Raw genomic sequence first — 20467 nt, forward strand, 5'->3', positions numbered from 1 at the left:
GTCATAATTGAAAACATGCCCAACTACAATGCACTATATGATGACAATGACAAATGAGAAATTAAAATCTAAAGAAAGAACATACATGTTCACAGCATAAAGAGAATGGGTGAGTCTTTCACTTCTACAGGTCCAAAAATCTCTCTTAAAACCTCCTAAAAGTCAATAGTAACTTTTGCTTCTGTTTCTGGGTCAGTGCTTACATGAGTATATAAGGTCCTACCAGAAGCTACAACTCTCACCTCAACGGGTTTCCTTCACAGACTAATGTGGCCTGGAAGAAAGAAACCATGCATTGGGAACACATCTGGAATCTGTTGCTAGACCAGGTTGTCACCCTAAATGCATGTAGGTAACCAAGCATGACTCAACTATAATTCATAGTGTTGCAGCCCACTTGGCTATGATCTGTTAGTATCCTAGGTGATTAATAATAAAGGAAAAAAGGAAAAAGAATATTTCTGCTTGTCTATAGAACCCAAAAAAACAATGTTTATTGCTCAAAAATATAAATATCTTGGTCACTAGAGATGGTCAAGTTCAAAGAGGATATTGGTATATCATAGCTTGATGCAATCATTTAAGACCATCTCTCTTGGCTACAATCATCAAGCAATGATTGATTAGTCAACCAATCAGCTTCTGTCAATCCTTGATTTTCCACATGGATGTTCTCATTGAAGAGAAAAATGGCAGAATTCTATAGTGCTTTCTCAAGTAAATTTTTGAGTATGATATGAGGTAAGAATCTAAATTCATCTTTTTTGTACGTGAATATTAAATATCCCTGCATTATTTGTTGAAAAAACTATCCTTTCCACATTTAAATTGTCCTGGCAACTTTGTAAATAAAAAAAAAATATCAATTGTCTATAAGTGAAACAGTTTTATGTTTGGATTCTCATTTCTGTTCCACTGATACTTATCCATCCTTATTGTCTTGATTACTGTGACTTTATTAAGTTTCAAAATAAGAAAATGTTGAGTACTCCAACTGAACATGTTCAAATAAGGTTCTTTATGTTTCCAAATAAAGATCGTTTTTCAATTTCTGCAAAAATACCTGATGAAGATTTTAGTAGGTATTGCACCGAATGCATAGATTAATTTGAGAAAGAAAAGACATCTTAACAATACTGAGGTTTTCAGTGAATCATTGTCTCTCAACCAGGGTGGTTTGCCCTTCAAGTGAAATTTGGCAATGAATTTCTGCAAACATCTTTGGATATCAAAACAAGAGGGCACAAAGCAGGGATGTTGCTAAATATCTTACAATGCCCAGGACAACCCCCACAACAAAGAATTATCAGCCCAAAATGCCAAACAGTATTGAGATTGAGACATATTCCATGAACCTGGAATGTCTCTTTACTTATTTAGATCTTTATTTCCCCAGCAAGGTATTATAGTTTTCAGTATGTAAGTTTTACACTTCTGTTACATTTATTCCAAGTGCTTTATTTTTTCTGATACTGCTGTGAATGGAATTGTTTTTCTTAATTTCATTTTTGGATAATTTGTGCTAATACAAACAGACACAATTGAATTTTTATATTGACCTTGAATCCTGAGACCTTGCTGAGTTAATTAGTCCAAGTACTTTTTTTGTGGATTCTGTCCACATACAGAATCATGCCATCTGTGAATAAAGACAATTCTATGCCTTCCTTTTTAATCTGTATGAGTTTTGTTTTTCTTGCTTGAACTGACTACAACATCCATTACAATGTTATATAAAAATGGTGGTTTCCAATCTTAGGGGGAAGCTGTTCAGTCTTTTATCATTAAGTATGATGTCACCTATAGATTTTTTGTTAGATACGCTCTAAATCAGGGTAATAATGGCATCGTAGGATGAGCTAGAAAGTGCTCCCATGTCTACTTTCTGGGAGTTTGTGGAGGATTGGTATTATTTCTAGTTTAATTATATAACATTCCACAGTGAAGACATCTGGGTCTGGGCTTTTCTGAGTGAAGATCTTTTCAAGGAACTTAATGCCTTTACTGATTTACTATATTATTCGTATGTTTTTCTTTTCATTGATTCTGCTCTAATCTTCATTATTTCCTCCATTCTGCTACCTCTGGGTTTAGTTTGCTCTTCTTTCTCTAGTTTCTTGAAGTGGAAGCTTAGGTTATTGATTTGAAGTCTTTCTTCTTGCTAGATATATGTCAGGTAAAGTTAGTTGATAGTATTGTTCATGTTTTCTACATTCAACTTCTAGCACTCTAGAAGATCCTCTCCCACTACATGTAGGTGTTGTGGTGAGCATAACACTATCCTTTTAATGATTCACAATCATTATAATTTTATAGAAGATCAATCCTGAAGACAAATCCTCACTGTACAAATGTACAAGGACCATGAATGGCACTGAGCTAAATGTGTAGTGATAGTAAAATGCAACTGGCCATTTAAGTAGGTTACTGGGCCGGGCGCAGTGGCTTACGCCTGTAATCCTAGCACTCTGGGAGGCCGAGGCAGGCGGATCATTTGAGCTCAGGAGTTCGAGACCAGCCTGATCAAGAGCGAGACCCTGTCTCTACTAAAAAAATAGATAGAAATTATCTGGACAACTAAAAATATATAGGAAAAATCAGCCGGGCATGGTGGTGCATGCCTGTAGTCCCACCTACTTGGGAGGCTGAGGCAGGAGGATGGCTTGAGCCCAGGAGTTTGAGGTTGCTGTGAGCTAGGCTGATGCCATGGCACTCTAGCCCGGGCAACAGAGCAAGACTCTGTCTCAAAAAAAAAAAGTGGGTTACTGATTCTAGCTTTTCTTGTGACTTTTCCTTATAATCTCAAAATTGGCCAAGCCCTCCAAAATAAATCCAGTTGATGGATCCAATGAGTTGGCTTTGGATAAATTAGGTTCCAACAAACAAGGTCTGATCAAGGATCTAAGTATATTAGAGTATGTTGAACTATGTCATCCTGTATTCTTATCAAGATTAGTGTCTAAATAGTCATTAAATGCTGAATGCCTCATTAGTGAAAGGGAAACTAAAAAAAGTTCAAATATATGTATGAGAAGTCCTTTAAAAAAACAAAAAAGCCAAGTAAATACCTCAAGCCAGAAATTAAACTTCTACATGTTTATTTGAATGAAATAAGTGAACTGATACAAAAGGCTTATGTTTATAGATGTTCAGAGTATCACTTATAGAAAAAAAAAGAAAGAAAAAAACAGTCTTAATGTCAAAGAAAGAATTTGCTAATATGGTACATTTATACACAAAAGAATGCTGAGAAGCATTTGATAACTATAGCTATATTATAGGACATTTTTAATGTGTTAGATGAAAATAACAGAACACAGTACATACCAGGATATACCATCTTTGAAAAGTTTATATGCATGTTGTACTGCGTGAATATATTTATATATAGTTTATGTATTACAAAGGAAAGAGTCAAGTACAAATTGCACACTGAAATGTTTGTAGTGACTAGTAGTCATAGGATTTAGGTGGTTTTGATTTATTGCTTCTTGCTTATCTCTCCATTTTCTAGTTTTATTACAAATGCATACATAACATAAAATTGAAATAATTTTAATTAAGTAAATTTAATGTTTAAGGTTCTAAAAAGATAACTGGAATACCCGGACCTTATTCTGGAGGCACCAGCAATCTTCCTGGGAGGGAAGGCCACAATTAACATTCACAGGTTAGAAGACAAAGGCAAATTCACAATTAGGTAGAAGACAGTGAGTAGGAAGCTGGCAGGGGCACAGAAAAAAACCATATTCCCTACCTGACTGCTGGGCCAAAGAGCAGGCCTCACTGATCCTCTTGCCCGTGAGGTAGCTGAAGACAGCCTCTACAGGGTTATCTTTTTTGGTTAAGGAGACTTCCTCTTCAATCTGAGGTGCAGCAGTATGGGATAGCCAGCGAGAGAAAGCTCTTCGTCGCTCCAGAATTTGAATGTATTCACTGGGCTCATCCAGCTGGCTGTCAAGCTCCTTCAGATGGCCCCACAGGGCTTCACATAATGTCCATGTAAGGCTCCAGTGTTTCACAACTAAGGCAGGGACAGAAAAACAATGCTAAGACACATATTCTTATAACAACTTCAGAGAGGGCATCACTCTAATTGTGATGTTAAAAAAATATAAATTAATAAACACCCCAAGCTGCCACTCAAGTTGATTAATCTGAATCTGTCTCCACCTCACTCAGCTTTGTCTTACAAGTTCTAGAGGTATATGGTATAACTGCTTGCTCCTCCCAGGTTTCTGTGGTGCTTACAAAACAGATACAACTCCATGCTCCTTTAAACAGGTTCCCGTAGCCTAATTATGGCTAATACCATCTCAGATGAGAGAGAGAAGATCCTTTAATTTGATAACATTTTATCTACGAAACGCTTTAGGAAATGTAAAGTGCTCTAAAAACTTGTAAAGGAGTATTCTCTCCTGATACAGGCACGGCCTACCATTTACTGAGTTTAGCTGACACTACTCAAAGCACAAAGAGTTATGTAGCAGACCCAGAATTTGAATACAAGTATTCAAAATCCAACTCCATTCTCTTAAGCACTTTGCTATATTGTCCCTTAAGAAATAAAACAAAAAGAAAGCATTGCTTATCACTTTAAGCCACTTACCAGTATGCGTTGGGAAAATAACTTACACATTTGAAAAGATGGGACAACAAAACAAACACAAGGACTGAACATAAGTAAGTCCCAACATGTGTGGTATTGGACAAAGTCTCTGTTTTTCAATAAAGATGATTTTTGCTAAATGTGTAATTAGATGATTTTTCTACTGTTTGAAATATTAATTTCACAATTTAGAAAAACACTAAGTACTGATTCAAAAAAATATGGTCAAAATAGATGGAGAGAAGTAATAGAGGGAGAAGTCAGGAAGGGAAATTATAACACAGTTGTTGGGAATACCAGCAGGGCTTGAGCTGGACATGGAAGAATGGGGAGAATTTAGAAAAAGAAGAAATGAATCTCTCTCTCCCTATGTTCTAGGGTTAGGAAAGGAATGCAATTTCATAAATCTAAGGGAGTTGACTGTCTACAGTTTGGGGAAGAATTTGTATATTAAAGGGAAAACATGATGATAAGAACACAGTCACAATTTCTTTTTGTTGGGATTCTGCCTATTCAAATACCTACAGAAAAGATCAAGCTCAGTCATCTACCTATTGGATTGATGTAAGAAAATCTGTCCTCCTATGAACACATGCTATTACTTTCATTCCTGAGACATAAAAAGACGCTTAGTGTGTGTATACTCACTCTGTGCTTCCAATAAATCTCCTGATGCTTCCTTGATCCAATTTGCATAGTCATGAATGACAGCAACTCCCGGATTGGGGACAATGAGAGGACACAGTTCATCTACATGAACAGTGCTATGTTTTAACTTGAGCTCCAGAGGTATCTGGTATAATTGCAGGTCTTCATCCAGCTTCCTTTGTCTCAAACTGAGTTTTTCCAAATGAACTTTGAATGGTGACTCAGTTAGGCTACAAGAGCAAACAAGGAACAACACAGAAGCTAGGATTTCCCTTCAACCAAATCTTTGTTTTTTTTTTATGATTTCAAACAGTATGCAAAACACTGTGATTTTTAAAAAATTTTGCTTCCTAATGTCAAACTATACTGAACATCTCTGCTATATACTGAGTAAATAAATTATCTGACCTACACATTCAGAACCCAAAGGCTTCTCAGGCCAGGTAATAACAAGCATGGGAATCGGTACAGTTAGATTTGGAACTGGCTTCAGCATGTATCTGAATAGCATATTATAAAATCTAAGGTCCAGTTCAACATTCAACCTCCAACAACTGAATGAGAAACCAAAAAAAAGAAAGAAAAGAAAAGAAAGAAAGAAAGAAAAAAATCCAAGGTCCAAAAGTTACTGTGTGATACTTGTTTCTCAAATTATACTTAGGTATCAATAGTAATGAGGCTAAGTTTGTAGATACTAAAGAACTGACTCTAAATTAAGATAAACACATAGTCAATCTGGCCTTGATATAATTTTTAATCTTGATATTAACAACTTCCAAAATATCATAAATAAGATCATACTTAACCACTAAGTTTAAAATCAATATTCCTAATTGTGAGATTCGAGAGATGCTGTTTTTTATTTTTTCAAAGTTAACTTTAAAAACAAAGGGTAACAGGTGATCATCTTCATTTAATCTATAGTAGAGATGGCACAATTTGTTATAAAAAGTAAATAAGAAAATGTTTCATGTTTTGCATAGGACACTTTGTACATACTGACCGATAACTAAAAGAAATATTAGGTCATTAAATATGTCTGATTTTGAATCAAAAGTGTAGATTATGTCTCAAACAAGCAACAGTACAATTAATCAAACATGGGCCTAAACTATCGACCCAGTTTTGACCTCTTAATAGTAGCTTGTTTATGCCAGCAGCAAAGAAGCCTGGAGAGCAAGTGGCGATGAAATCACAAAAGGAGTTTTCCTCAACTTGTTGAGAATTGAACGTTTTTCCTTGCAAGAAGTGGTTCAAAGCCTGGAAGAAGTGGTAGTCAGTTGGTGCAAGGTCTAGTGAATACAGTGGATGACAAAGAGCTTCCAAGTCCAATTTCTGTAGTTTGAGCAGTTTTTTGCAACATGTGATCTTGCAAGAGGATTGGTCTGTCTCTATTGGCCAATCTTGGCTGCTTAATCACAAGTATTTTCATCACTTCATCCAGCTGGTTGCAGTACACATGCACTGTAATCAACTGAACACACTTCATGAAGCTGTAGTGGATAACACCAGCGCTGGACCACCAAAAACACACTATTAGCTTTTTCTGATGAATGAATATTCAGTTTGCGACTGTGTTTCGGCACTTCATCTTTATCCAACCATTGTGCCAAACGCTTGTGATTGCCCAAAATAACCCATTTTTCATTACACGTAACAATATGGAGTAGAAATGGTTCGCCTGTACGTCGTGAAGCTTGAAAGGCAAGCTTCAAGATGATTTCTCTTCTGATGCTCATTTCATTCATGCAGTACTCATCTATCCAGCTTCTTTACCTTGCCCATTTGTTTTTAATAGTCCAATATTGTTGGAATAGTAAGGTCAAACCCTACTGCTAATTCATGCATAGGTTGAGATGGATTCGCTTCCACTACAGCTTTCAGCTCATCATTATCCACCTTGGTTTCAGGTCACCCACGTGGCTCATTTTCAAGATTAAAATCACCAGAATGGAACTTCTCAAACCATCACTGTACTGTGTGTTCATTAGGTACATCCTTCCCAAACATTTGGTTGGGATACTTCGAGCTGTCTGCGCTGCATTTTTTCCACAACGGAATTTGTATTTGAAAATAACACGAATTTTTGACTTATTCATGGTTTCCCAAAAATTGCTCTAAAAAAAACATGAAAGATAATCACAAGCCAAAACGTGTATTTGAAAGAATGAGGATATACTGTCACAAAAAAAAAAAAAAAAAAAAAGGAAGTGTGAATGTGAAAGGTCAGAGGTATCAACTGTCAAACTTAGTACTTAAGGAAATTGACCATTCCATAGTTAGTAACCTAATATTTATATATAATCTGTAAGGCATATATCTATTTATTATACATAAAAAAATATCTATCTATCTATCTATCTAAAAAGAATCTAGAATATCTATCTGGAAAGACTATATCTAGAAAGATCACAAACCTTTGGATCTCCCAATAATGAATAGTTTTTTCCCTTACCCATCATGTTACCTTTCTCAAAAAGTATCAAGAAATGTAACTCACGATTTAACAGCTACTGAATTGGGCAGGAATCCATATTCCATAGAATCAGCAATCTGATGATCTTCCAGTTCATGTGAGCCATTCAGCTGTTCTCCACTATTAGCAAGAGTCCAGTTGGGGCCCCAACCAACACGAAATGAACGTCCCATAAATAGGGCCATGTCCATCAAGAGTTTCCCCTTGCCATAGGTGACAGACTTTTCAAGAGGGACTAGGCCTGGTTGCCTGCGTGTACCCACTGTTTTCAACTGAACCTCAGGGGCTGGGCTGGGCACTGTAAACACAGCAGTCAGGGGTGGAGGGACAGACCAAAAGGATGTGGACGGTATATTCACTACAGATGATGTTCTGGGAGTGCGACATTCTTGCACAGAGGCACTTGGTGAAAGGAAAGTTCCACTTGTAAATTTTGATTGTAGTAACCCACCAACTGAAATAAGGGGGAAAAAAGACTATTACAAAATACAGGCTATTGTTTCTTGAAAAATAATAACAAAAATCAATAAGGCTGAAATCATGCAAGATATTACCAACCTAATCAAATCAGATATGGATGACCATAAATCAGATTTTTGCAGAAATCACTTTCAACCAGGAAATCAAGATGGACATTCTAATAATGATGATATCAACACAGTAATAATATCAACAACAAACATTACTATTACTATTAAATATTATTTTAAAAAATTATCTAGCACTTATCTGCAGTAGACTCCATATAAGCCATTTGTATACATTATTTCATTTCACTCTTCAATAACTTTAAATGATAAACATCATTATCATTCCCATTTTGTAAGTGAGAAAACTGGGCTGAGATGAGTGACTTGTCCAAATCCACAAAGGTACTAAGTGGCAGGACTGGGAGAAAAGCCCAGGTAAGTCTGGCATCAATGCATACGCTATCATCCAGAATCCCAAATGTAACCCCTTCTTAGTTCATATAAAAATAAGACCATGAACTTAAAAATTTAAGGGGGGTGGGGGAGACTAAAACTAAAATTTCTGTCCTCTAATATTCAGTGATAGACTTAAGGAAACAAAAACACACTGAGGTATCTTATGATTGTACACTTGCCTTTCGGAAGGACAGTTCTTACTAGTGCCTATTTTTCAATTTTATGTGGTTCCTGTCTAAGACATGGAGTTACAGTTATTGAAGTATGAGATGTTCATGTAGTGCCCATTATGGGAAAAGTTATTAAGAATGTTCAGCTTACAAAAACAAAATGGTAGGCTGGGTGTGGTGGCTCACGCCTGTAATCCTAGCACTCTGGGAGGCTGGCTCGGAGGATCACTTGAGGTCAGGAGTTTGGGACCAGCCTGAGCAAGAGTGAGACCCTATTTCTACTAAAAATAGAAAAAATTAGCCAGGTGTGGTGCTGCTCACCTGTAGTCCCAGCTACTTGGGAGGCTGAGGCAGGAGGATCACTTGAGCCCAGGAGTTTGAGGTTGCTATGAGCTAGGCTGACATGATAGCACTCTAGCTCTAGCCTGGGCAACAGAGTGAGACTATTTCCAAAAAAACACCACCAAACCAAAACAAAATGGTAATTTTTAAAAATTTACTTTTTAATGCAACATAAACAAATGTCTTTCTGGTAGTTTCTCTGGTTTTCAAAATATTTTGAAATTAATTACATCTGCTTAAATTCTTTCCTGTTATTAGTACTCTATCTCCAATCCCACTAGAAAAAGGACAGCTTTACAATAAAATATGTAATCACCTGCCCAGGAATTTAAAAAATTTTTAAGAAAAAGTAGAATTCTAATGCGTTTTGTATATTCTGAGAAGCAACATTTGTCCCTACAAGACAGTAAGATAGTGTTAGGACTGCACAAAGAGTACAGTGCAGGATAGCTTGCTGAATTCTCTAAGAAATGTAATATAAAAATTAGGAAATCAGAGCTTACTATCTAATTCACATTCATAAGCAAACAAAAACATGACCCTAAACAAAGTACAAATGCTTTTTTCTCTATACAACTTCTGCATCTGCACCAATAGAGCTAATTATGGTTCTTAAAAACTGGATACTCCCAACAGATGTTTATAAGAGTACAATTTCTCTTAGCATCCTTGTTATAGGCACAGCTGTTAGGGGGATATCTGCTACAGAAGTCCACTCAGATTAGAAGATATGTGAAAAGCAGAACTTGATGACTCTAGATTTCTTGTAAAACAGCACATTTTATACAGTACCTAGTGAACGAGATTTTGTTGAGTGCGATGCTGAAATGGGGAGTCTGGGAGAACAGACTTCTTGAGAAGTATCTGCTTTGGAAGGAAGGTGATTCAAGCGTTGATCCAGTACCATATCTACATCTTCTTCATCAACAAGCAATGATGCTTTCATGATCTAAAAAGGCAGTATCTATAGAATGAATGTGCTCCCCAGAACAGAAAGGCCATAAAAGAAAAATGCAGTTTACAACAATCAAAAATATCACTCCTCCTCAAGGCTGTATCTAGAGCTAGTATAACATTTATATGACTGACTCTATTACACTCTACATGCCTGAAGGGCAAAAATCATCATACACCTCTTCTTTGTATCTAAAGAGTATCGCCAAATCATAGCACACAGCAGTCAATTACGTTTGCTAAATGAGTAATTTTAAAGTCAAACATAAGACAAAGGCTAAACGCAAAACCAAAGGCATTGGCAGGGGGAATTAAAGACAAAGCTTAACAAAACCTGTGTCCTCCAGGTTTTTTAATTTTTAAATTGTGGAGCACTTTACAGAGCTTCAAAACTAACCTGTGAAGTAGACACATATCTTTCAGAGAAAAATCAGTACTCACAGATATTAAATGACATGCCTAAAGTCATAAAGTAATAAAGTTATAAACTGGGATTAGGTCTTCTGATTCTAATGCAGTTAAAACTAGAAGCCCTCTCTTCCGATTCTCAACATATCTTTCCCTCCCTGAATGGGAAAATTAGGCTCAATTATTGGACCTATTCCTCTGTGGTTTTTTCCCCCCTTTTCTATTACAGTGAGCACTCTCAATGGTCTTAAGTGAATAATCAGGGAAGAGACCTGATGTTATGCAGGGGAGATAAAATATTAATTTGGCATTCTGTCATAATTAAGGTGGGTTAGAACTTCACCTGTAAGACATGTGGATTAATTCCCAGTGAAGACGCAATATGTGTCGAGGCAGACACAGGTTCCTGATCCTCAGGCACGCTCTCTTCTAACATGGAATCCAAAACTGGCTCCTGGGTGATATCTACCATGTCACTGTCCAGTTCCACAACCCTTCCTAACTGCTCCACCTCTGGGCTCTGACTCTGTAGACATCAAAAAGATCAGGAAAGCAGCATTAAATTATACCAAATAGACAGAGAGCTTCTAGATCAGTTTATTCTCAATATGATAGAGAAATATTAGATTCTGTCCAGCTTATTGTTAGGTGAGATAGCAGATTTGTGCAAGAGGGGTTTAAGATCAATTGCCCCAAAATAACCTCATAGTTGGGACCCAAATGAAGATTCATGGAGTGGGGCGTGGTGGCTCACGCCTGTAATCCTAGCACTCTGGGAGGCCGAGGCAGGTGGATTGTTTGAGCTCAGGAGTTCGAGACCAGCCTGAGCAAGGGCGAGACCCCATCTCTACTAAAAATAGAAAGAAATTATATGGACAGCTAAAAATATATATATAGAAAAAATTAGCCGGGCATGGTGGCGCATGCCTGTAGTCCCAGCTACTTGGGAGGCTAAGGCAGAAGGATTGCTTGAGCCCAGGAGTTTGAGGTTGCTGTGAGCTAGGGTGATGCCATGGCACTCTAGCCCGGGTAATAGAGTGAGACTCCGTCTCAAAAAGAAAAAAAAAAAAAAAGATTCATGGAATCATTCCTTTTGTAATATAATATGGTATCTGGGACCTAACCGAGCACCCATACTGAAACAAATAGTGGTTTTCAGACACAAAAACTATGCCTTACAGGATTTAGCTAGCAAAGGTCACCCTGCCATCATGCTATCATGTAGCCAGAAGTCACTGGAAAAAGAGGTACAAATATCAAACGTCTCCAGTAACTTTGCATTTTCTTAAACAATTACAAATAACTTTCTAGTTAATATAATTTTGAGTCTGGAATTTATCTTTTGGATGACTGAACCCTAAGGTTAGCTGGGCTCTACTTGTGCAGTATCAGGTAAGATAAGAGGAATGTCTACTCTAATTTCCTAAAAGTAAAAACAAATAATACTATGAACAATTTTTTTTTTTTTTTTTCAAGACAGAGTCTCGCTCTGTTGCCCGGGCTAGACTGCCATGGCGTTAGCCTAGCTCACAGCAACCTCAAACTCCTGGGCTCAAGCAATCCTCCTGCCTCAGCCTCCCGAGTAGCTGGGACTACAGCTATGCGCCACCATGCTCAGCTAATTTCTTTCTATTTCTTTAGTAGAGACAGGGTCTCGCTTTTGCTCAGGCTGGTCTCAAACTCCTGATCTCGAGCAATCCTCCTGCCTCGGCCTCCCAGAGTGCTACTGGGAACAATTTTTTTTTTTTTTTTTTTTTTTTTTGAGACAGAGTGTCGCTTTGTTGCCCAGGCTAGAGTGAGTGCCGTGGCGTCAGCCTAGCTCACAGCAACCTCAAACGCCTGGGCTTAAGCAATCCTACTGCCTCAGCCTCCCGAGTAGCTGGGACTACAGGCATGCGCCACCATGCCCGGCTAATTTTTTTTTTTTCTATATATATTTTAGTTGGCCAGATAATTTCTTTCTATTTTTAGTAGAGACGAGGTCTCGCTCATTGCTCAGGCTGGTCTCGAACTCCTGACCTTGAGCGATCCACCCGCCTCGGCCTCCCAGAGTGCTAGGATTACAGGCGTGAGCCACCGCGCCCGGCCTGGGAACAATTTTTATCTAGAAATAATGCCTTTATATTTAAAAGTGTCAAGAGTTATATTCACATTTATTAAGCAGTTTTAAAGCTATAACAATGACTAATACTTTATGGTTTGAAAGGGTAAATACTCATAAAGCTGAGTAAAATAACTGGTTCAGTACAAATCCAATACATATGTCTTGAAGTCACATATGACCTAGTAAAATATTAACAAATGCCTGAGCTAATTTATGAAACATTATCAAGCCAAAAAGTTCTATCAACTATTTTTCTAACCATAATTTCATTTGCATATTACTATCCTTCCATGGTTTCAGGCTTAACCTTTCACAAGGGTGAAAGGCCTATTTCATGCTAAACCTCAAATAGATGCTATTTTACATCAGGTGGTTAAAAAAAAAAAAATAGTTTTCATGATCTCTTTGGACAACACAGCCACTATTAGTGTAACTTTCTCATTTTCACCTTGAATTTGATATTAGCTATTACTACCCCCCTTCATTCTTTTAACAAGTATCTTTGCTTGAAGAATGAGTGCTCCCATGTACAACTACAGAAAAATTGAGGTGGGGGAAATTGCCACTCATGATGTGAGCAATTCCCAAGAACTGCTCTAACAAAACTAGAGGCTAGATAATGGTCAAAAGGCAAATATGATACTATTTCTTAACAAATGGTTAGGCTACAGGCAGATTTGACTACTTCTATGCTTTAAAATCCTGAGTGAGAAAAAAGGCCTGTGATGATACTCTCATTTTATTAGGCCCTTAAATATGAACTGTCCGATTTAGAATCAAAAGTGTAGTTTATTACTGCAGTCTCCAACCCCCAGGCTGCAGATTGGTACCAGTCCATGTACTGTTAGGAACCGGGTGGGCCGCACAGCAGGAAGTGAGCTGCCGTGAACAAGTGAGTGAAGCTTAATCTGTATTTACAGCTGCTCCCCATCATTCGCATCATGGCATAAGCTCCACCTCATGTCATATCAGTAGTGGCTGATTAGATTCTCATAAGAACGCAAACCCTAGTGTAAACTGCACACGAGAGGGATCTAGGTTGCACACTCCTTCCGAGAATCTAAAGCCTGATTATCTGAGGCAGAACTGAGGTGGTGATGCTAGTGCTGGGAAGTGGCTTTAAGTACAAATTATCATCAGCAGAGACTGCATAATAAATGTAATGTGCTTGAATCATCCCAAAACCATTCCCCACTCCTGGGTCTGTGATAAAATTGTCTTCCATGAAACTGGTCCCTGGTGCCAAAAAGGTTCAGGACCACTGGTTTACTATTATATCTCAAACAAGAAGCAGTACAATTAATCAAAGTATGGACCTAAACTATCAACACAGTTTTCACATCTTAATAGTAGCATGTTTATGCCAGCAGTGAAGAAGAATGGAGAGCAAGTAGTGATGAAATCCCAAAAGGCGTTTTCCACACCTTGTTGAGAACTGAACATTTTTCCTTGCAAGAAGCGGTCCGAAGCCTGGAAGAAGTGGTAGTCAGGTGGTGCAAGGTCTGGTGAATATGATGGATGACAAAGAGTTTCCAAGTCCAGCTTCTGTAGTTTGAGCAGCATTGTTTTTCGCAACATGTGATCTTGCAAACTGTGATCTTGTGTCTCTATTGACCAATCTTGGCTGCTTAATCACAAGCATCCTCATCATTTTGTCCAACTGGTAGCAGTAGACAGCCACTAATCAACTGAACATATTTCTTAAAGCTGTAGTGGATAATATCAGCCCTGGACCACCAAACACACACTATTAGCTTTTTCTGATGAATGAATATTCAGTCCTGGACCATGTTTCGGCACTTCATCTTTATCCAACCATCGTGCCGAACGCTTGTGATTGCCCAAAATAACCCATTTTTCATTACACGTAACAATATGGAGTAGAAATGGTTTGCCTTTAAGTCGTGACAGCAAAGAAAGGCAAGCTTCAAGATGATTTCTCTTCTGATGCTCATTTCATACATAGAGTACTCATCTATCCAGCTTCTTTGCCTTGCCCATTTGTTTCAAATGGTCCAATATTGTTGGAACAGTAACATCAAACCTTGCTGCTAAATTCATGCGTAGGTTGAGATGGATTTGCTTCCACTACAGCTTTCAGCTCATCGTTATCCGCCTTGGTCACAGGTTGGCCATGTGGCTCATTTTCAAGAATAAAATCACCAGAGTAGAACTTTTCAAACCATCGATGTACCATGCATTCATTAGCCACATCCTTCCCAAGCACTTTGCTGGTATTTTGAACTATCTGTACTACATTGGTTCCACAACAGAACTCATATTTGAAAATAACACAAATTTTTTACTCATCAAAAATTGTTCTAAAAAAATGTGAAAGATAATCACAAGCCAAAATGTGCATTTGAAAGACTGAGAATGTACCTTCACAATAAAAAAAAAAAATGTCCAAATGAAATGTCTGAGATAGCTACTGTCAAATTTAGCACTTAAGGAAATGGGACATTTCATACTTAATTACCTAGTAATTATAAGAACTGTGGCAAAGTTTTCCTTCATAAGTTCCCTATTATGTTAGGTTTAACCAAACAATTCGACTTTAAATTTCTGATACTCCTCATCCTCTGCCAACTTATTGGTTAGGATATACCCTACTGTTTTTGTTTTTGGCTCCCACAATGTCCTGTTTATATCTATTTTATACCATGTAGCACAATTTATTATAATTTCTCCATACACATATATGGTTCGCTTACCAAATTGTCAAGGCTTAAAAATAGGTTTTACGGCTGTTCTCTGTATCTAACACCAAGCACATCATTAAGATCAATATTTACTGAACACTTAATTATTTCTACTGCCTAATGCAGTACCTGGCACACAGTAGAGAAAGCAATTAATAACTATGAAAAGACAAGGAGTAAGGATGGGTGGGAAAAAAGGAAGAAGGGAGAAGGAAGGTTCCAACTCACCATACTACTCAATAAAAGAATACTACCAATAGCAAAAGATGCTCACCTTGAATACTTTTATGCAAAATAGGATGATTCCATCAAATATCTAGATTAGAGACCAAAGGGACTCAGCTTATCTTTAGGAAGAATGCTAAAGATCAAGGTTTTATTTACTCCACTCTCACACGCAGACAAGATAACATCTAATAGGTGGACAAGGTGGGAGGGAATTACTATGAAACTATAATAAGCTCTTAGAACCCCTTGTATGTAAATTTTGTTAAAGTATATCTAAGTAATTACAATAAACTTCCCAAAAAGATGTACTTATTTTCAGAGTAGTCTTGGCAGATCAGGAGCGTCTTTAAAGCCAGTCCTGGAAAGAAAACTGGACTAAAATAAAAAACAATGTGATGGCATAGCAGCAATTGAGGAGATGGGAAAAAAGCGTACTGAGAGATGCATGGAAAAGAAAGGCATGTGCTGGAAGAAACTGGGATATCATCTTTTTTTTTTTTTTTTGAGACAGAGTCTCCCTTTATTGCCTGGGCTACAGTGCCGTGGCATCAGCCTAGCTCACAGCAACCTCAAACTCCTGGGCTCAAGCAATCCTCCTGCCTCAGCCTCCCGAGTAGCTGGGACTACAGGTATGTGCCACCATGCCTGGCTAATTTTTTCTATATATATTTTTAGTTGTCCCTATAATTTCTTTCTATTTTTAGTAGAGACGGGGTCTTGCTCTTGCTCAGGCTGGTCTCGAACTCCTGAGCTCAAACGATCCGCCCGCCTCGGCCTCCCAGAGTGCTAGGATTACAGGCGTGAGCCACCGTGCCCAGCCTGGTATATTATCTTAACTCTTTCTTTCCTATACAATGTAATCTCTTAAAGATAGGATATCTAATTTATTTCTAAATAACAATACAGCATATTACAAATCCTAATTACACAGATAGTATCTATAAAATGACTCTCTAAATATATGGAGCCTGAGGTCTCACCAATGAAACCTTCAGTGACTTGAGAAACCTCCACTCTCCCACTCAAAATAATCTTTCTCATTTGAACAAGGCTCATTTGAACCAATACCTTAAACATACAGCATCTCTTAATTCTGTAGGAAAAGTGAGATATATCAAGATACTCTTATTCAACAGAATAAATGACCAGTCCAAGGTCAAACAGATGTTTAAAATAATTCACACTGTCCTCAGCCAAACAGTTAGATCCAATATAACTACTACTGTTGTACAACTCCAAAAGAACTTATTTTCTAAGTGTAAAAAATCTTTATATATGTATTTTTTTTCTTTTTTTTTTCCAGACAGGGTCTTCCTGTGCTGCCCCAGCTAGAGCACAGTGGCTTCATCATAGCTCACTGCAACCTCAAACTCCTAAGCTCAAACGATCCTCTTGCTTTGATTTCCCAAGTAGCTGGGACTACAGGTGTGTGCCACTACATCCAGCTAATTTTCTATTTTTTGTAGAGACAGGGTCTCACTCTTGCACAAGCTGGTCTGGAACTCCTGGCCTCAAGCAATCTTCCCACCTCAGTTTCCCAAAGTGCTAGGATTGCACCCAGCAAAGTGTTTTATATTTTCCTTAAAAATCAGCCCTGTCGGGGCCGGGCGCGGTGGCTCACGCCTGTAATCCTAGCACTCTGGGAGGCCGAGGCGGGGAGGATTGCTTGAGCTCAGGAGTTCAAGACCAGCCTGAGCAAGAGCAAGACCCTGTCTCTACTAAAAATAGAAAGCAATTATCTGGACAGCTAAAAATATATACAGAAAAAAAAAAACTAGCCGGGCATGGTGGTACATGCTTGTAGTCCCAGCTACTTGGGAGGCTGAGGCAGGAGGATCGCTTGAGCCCAGGAGTTTGAGGTTGCTGTGAGCTAGGCTGATGCCACAGCACTCTAGCCCAGGCAAGAGAGTGAGACTCTGTCTCAAAAAAAAAAAAAAAACGAAAACACATCAGCCCTGTCAACAATATCATGTTCTCTTCAAGAGAAATTCTGTTAGGGTTTAAAAGGCCCACCAAGGTAAGAGCATATATTTTCTACACACATACTCAGGGATATTATTGCAAGAGGCATAGGTTTTGTTTTGTTTTGGTCCGACCTTTCAAAGAGGCAAAGGTCTTAACATTAATAACTTTATATTTTATTTTTATATTAATTTGCAAAATATTTTTCATGCTAATACATTAAGAAAATCTTTCCTTCAATAATATCTGAAACAAATAAGCTTGTGGCTATAAAATTATATATGTAATATAAATTATATTAAAATACATTAAAATATTGATTCATTGAATCAATTTAGATAGCTGCCATTTCAAATCAAAGTATATGCAAAATGAAATAGAATTTTCTTCTAAATTCTAATTACTTTTTTTCTTTAAAAAAGCTTTTAGGAGTCTTGCTGTTGCGGGCTCCAGGTCTGGTCACCATGCCATTGGACCTCCGCCCTGGCGGGGGAGCTGAGGCGTGCAACAGTGCCCACAGGGTTTTGCGCAGCGTGTGGTGTTGAGGCGCTTCGTGGAGGTTGGCCAAGTGACCTACGTCTCCTTTGGGCTTCATGCTGGAAAGCTGGTCGTGATTGCAGATGTTATTGATCAGAACAGGGCTCTGGTTGAAGGACCTTGCACTCAGGTAAGAAGATAGGCTATGCCTTTTAAAATGCATGCAGCTCACTGACTTCATCCTCAAGTTCCCAAACAGTGCCTGCAAGAAGTATGCCTGAGAAGCCTGGCAGAAGACAGATATAAATACAAAATGGGCAGCCACAAGATGGGCCAAGAAGATTGGAACCAGAGAAAGGAAAGCTAAGATGACAGATTTTGATCATTTTAAAGTCATGAAGGCAAAGAAAATGAGGAATAGAATAATCAACAATGATGTTAAGATGCCTCAAAAGGCAGCTCCCCTGAAAGCTTCTCCTAAGAAATCACCTGCTAAGGGAGCTGCTGGAGTGGCAGCAGCTGCCGCTAACATTCCAGCAAAAAAGATGACTGCTGCAGGCAAGAAGGCTCCAGCCCAGAAAGCCACAGGTCAAAAGGCCTCCTCTGAAAGCTCAGAAGGGTCAAAAAGCTCCAGCCCAGAAAGCACCTGCTCCAAAGGCATCTGGCAAGAAAGCATAGGGGCTATTATAAAAATAATAAAGGTTCTTTTGACTTGTTGGCAAAAAAAAAAAAAAAAAGAAAAAGAAAAAGAAAAAGAAAAGAAAAAGAAAAGAAAAAAAGGTTTTTAACTTATTTGAATAGTGAATTCACTGAGTGAACAATGTTAAGTTTCTGACCAAGCGAACTAGCCTGCCTCCATGGTACTGAATACAAGTTACACACTTTAGTTGTAAGGCTGAGGTAAAAAGCTACCTGTATCTGAGTGCCAAAGACCTCAGGTCTTTCAACAAACAGTTTTGACACCTGGTTGCACATCTCAATCACCTGGGAGAAGCATAAAATATAAATATGCCTCAGTCCCATGCTAGATCTATGGAATTGAAGTCAAGCTCACCAGGGTATTGATGTAGCCAGTTGGAAATTGGATCTGAGACCAGGATTTTGAAGCTAATGTTCAAACTATAGGACAAAATATTTGTGCAGCTACCTTAATTCTTCTGTGTGAATAAGTTATATCTGCCAACATTTTCTCTAACCTAAAAGACATAGGAGAGAAGATCACATGAAAATTTAGTTACCTTTGTTTTCCAGTTTAGATTGATTTGCTTTTTTAGGAGCAAAAGTAAAGCTTAAGAACCAAATGGAAACAGAGGACTATGGAGATTATATAAAAGGCAGAAGAATAAATGTGACTATTAAACAAAACAGCAAATCTTGCTAAATACCTAAAGACACATCCCTATCTCTTTCAGAAAAAGTTAAAGAGCCTGAGGTTGTGATGTGAAATCAATCCCTCCAAGGGGCCAGGTAACAGTGCGTGGATAGTCATGTTGATGCAGGGATGAGAACATTGTGCTGTCTGCTCTTAATTCACTCAGATGGCTCAAGGATTTTCCCCATGCCAAGTAAAATCATTTCCCATCTACCTTACCTAAGTCACTAGCAATATGAATGGAGAGTTCTCTAGGGTCCCATCTAACTGCTCTAACACATCAAGCTCAAGGTCTTCATAAATAAATGAAGTAAACAAAACATAAAGTCTGGACATCTGAAACCTCTAATCATATCCTTCATTTCTCCTCTCCCCATCTGAAAGGTCAAAGACCATTCACTTCCTCAATCAAAACTATATTCTATTTGCCCTTTTTGATTCTTCACCACCTCTCTTTTTGCTAGAAACTTATTGTTCTGAAATTTTTTTGGTGCTTAGTTTTTCAGAGAGGTTTTGCCTTCACAAGTGTCATTATAGGAACTTATAGTTATTTTCTAGTATTTGTATTCTGGCAATTAAAGAACCCAGTAACTACTGATTATCAAGACTACATAAATTTTCCTGTCCACAGCGGAAGCTCTTCTTTTCCAGCTGGACAAACTGGAAAAGAGGTTTCTTTAGGATCCTTACATATTACTTTTAATTAGAAAATAAGGCCATCTGACTCTTTTCCTAAGAAATATATAATGTAAGATCAAAAAACACTTAGGAAAGAAAAATAAAAGACATGATTCAGATGAAATGAACATGGATAACTGGAAAACCAAGTCTATTTACAGCATTTAATTAGTGCAGTGGAGATTTCTTAGGGGCATTCTAAATACCACAAAGATTATAAACATAAAACTCAACATAGTTCCAATTTCCCACATTTATCATACCCTCCACCCTCCCTCACTTGGTATGTGCAAACATGAACATACATACACGCATTCTCCAGAAAATGCCTCTAAAGAGATTATTTAATAAATAAAAACCACACATTTCAGCAGCCATAAGAACTGTAGCATGGAAAATTCTGAGGTCCAG

General features: G+C 37.9%; 1 protein-coding gene and 1 pseudogene across 9 annotated transcripts in view; one reads left to right on the forward strand and one right to left on the reverse strand.

Annotated features, from left to right (window-relative positions):
* The window catches only part of NUP98 (nucleoporin 98 and 96 precursor), a 106760-nt gene that overhangs the window by 20621 nt on the left and 65672 nt on the right, over positions 1 to 20467 (reverse strand). For 8 of the 9 annotated variants that reach the window (XR_011233698.1, XR_011233699.1, XM_069471078.1 and 5 more), the window contains 5 exons: positions 10877 to 11059; positions 9964 to 10120; positions 7758 to 8187; positions 5258 to 5487; positions 3758 to 4024 (listed from right to left, as the gene is read on the reverse strand). Coding sequence is in view for 7 of the 9 variants with exons in the window: in XM_069471078.1 (XP_069327179.1) it covers positions 3758 to 4024; positions 5258 to 5487; positions 7758 to 8187; positions 9964 to 10120; positions 10877 to 11059 (1267 nt within the window). In the remaining 2 variants the exon portion in view is untranslated. Of the gene's footprint in view, positions 1 to 3757; positions 4025 to 5257; positions 5488 to 7757; positions 8188 to 9150; positions 9244 to 9963; positions 10121 to 10876; positions 11060 to 20467 lie in introns of all 9 variants that reach the window. The other variant, XM_069471074.1, reaches the window with a different exon arrangement.
* On the forward strand, positions 13151 to 18684 carry LOC138383613 (large ribosomal subunit protein eL14-like; annotated as a pseudogene).

The sequence above is a fragment of the Eulemur rufifrons genome, chromosome 6, assembly GCF_041146395.1.
Source record: "Eulemur rufifrons isolate Redbay chromosome 6, OSU_ERuf_1, whole genome shotgun sequence".
Classification (NCBI taxonomy): Eukaryota; Metazoa; Chordata; class Mammalia; order Primates; family Lemuridae; genus Eulemur; species Eulemur rufifrons.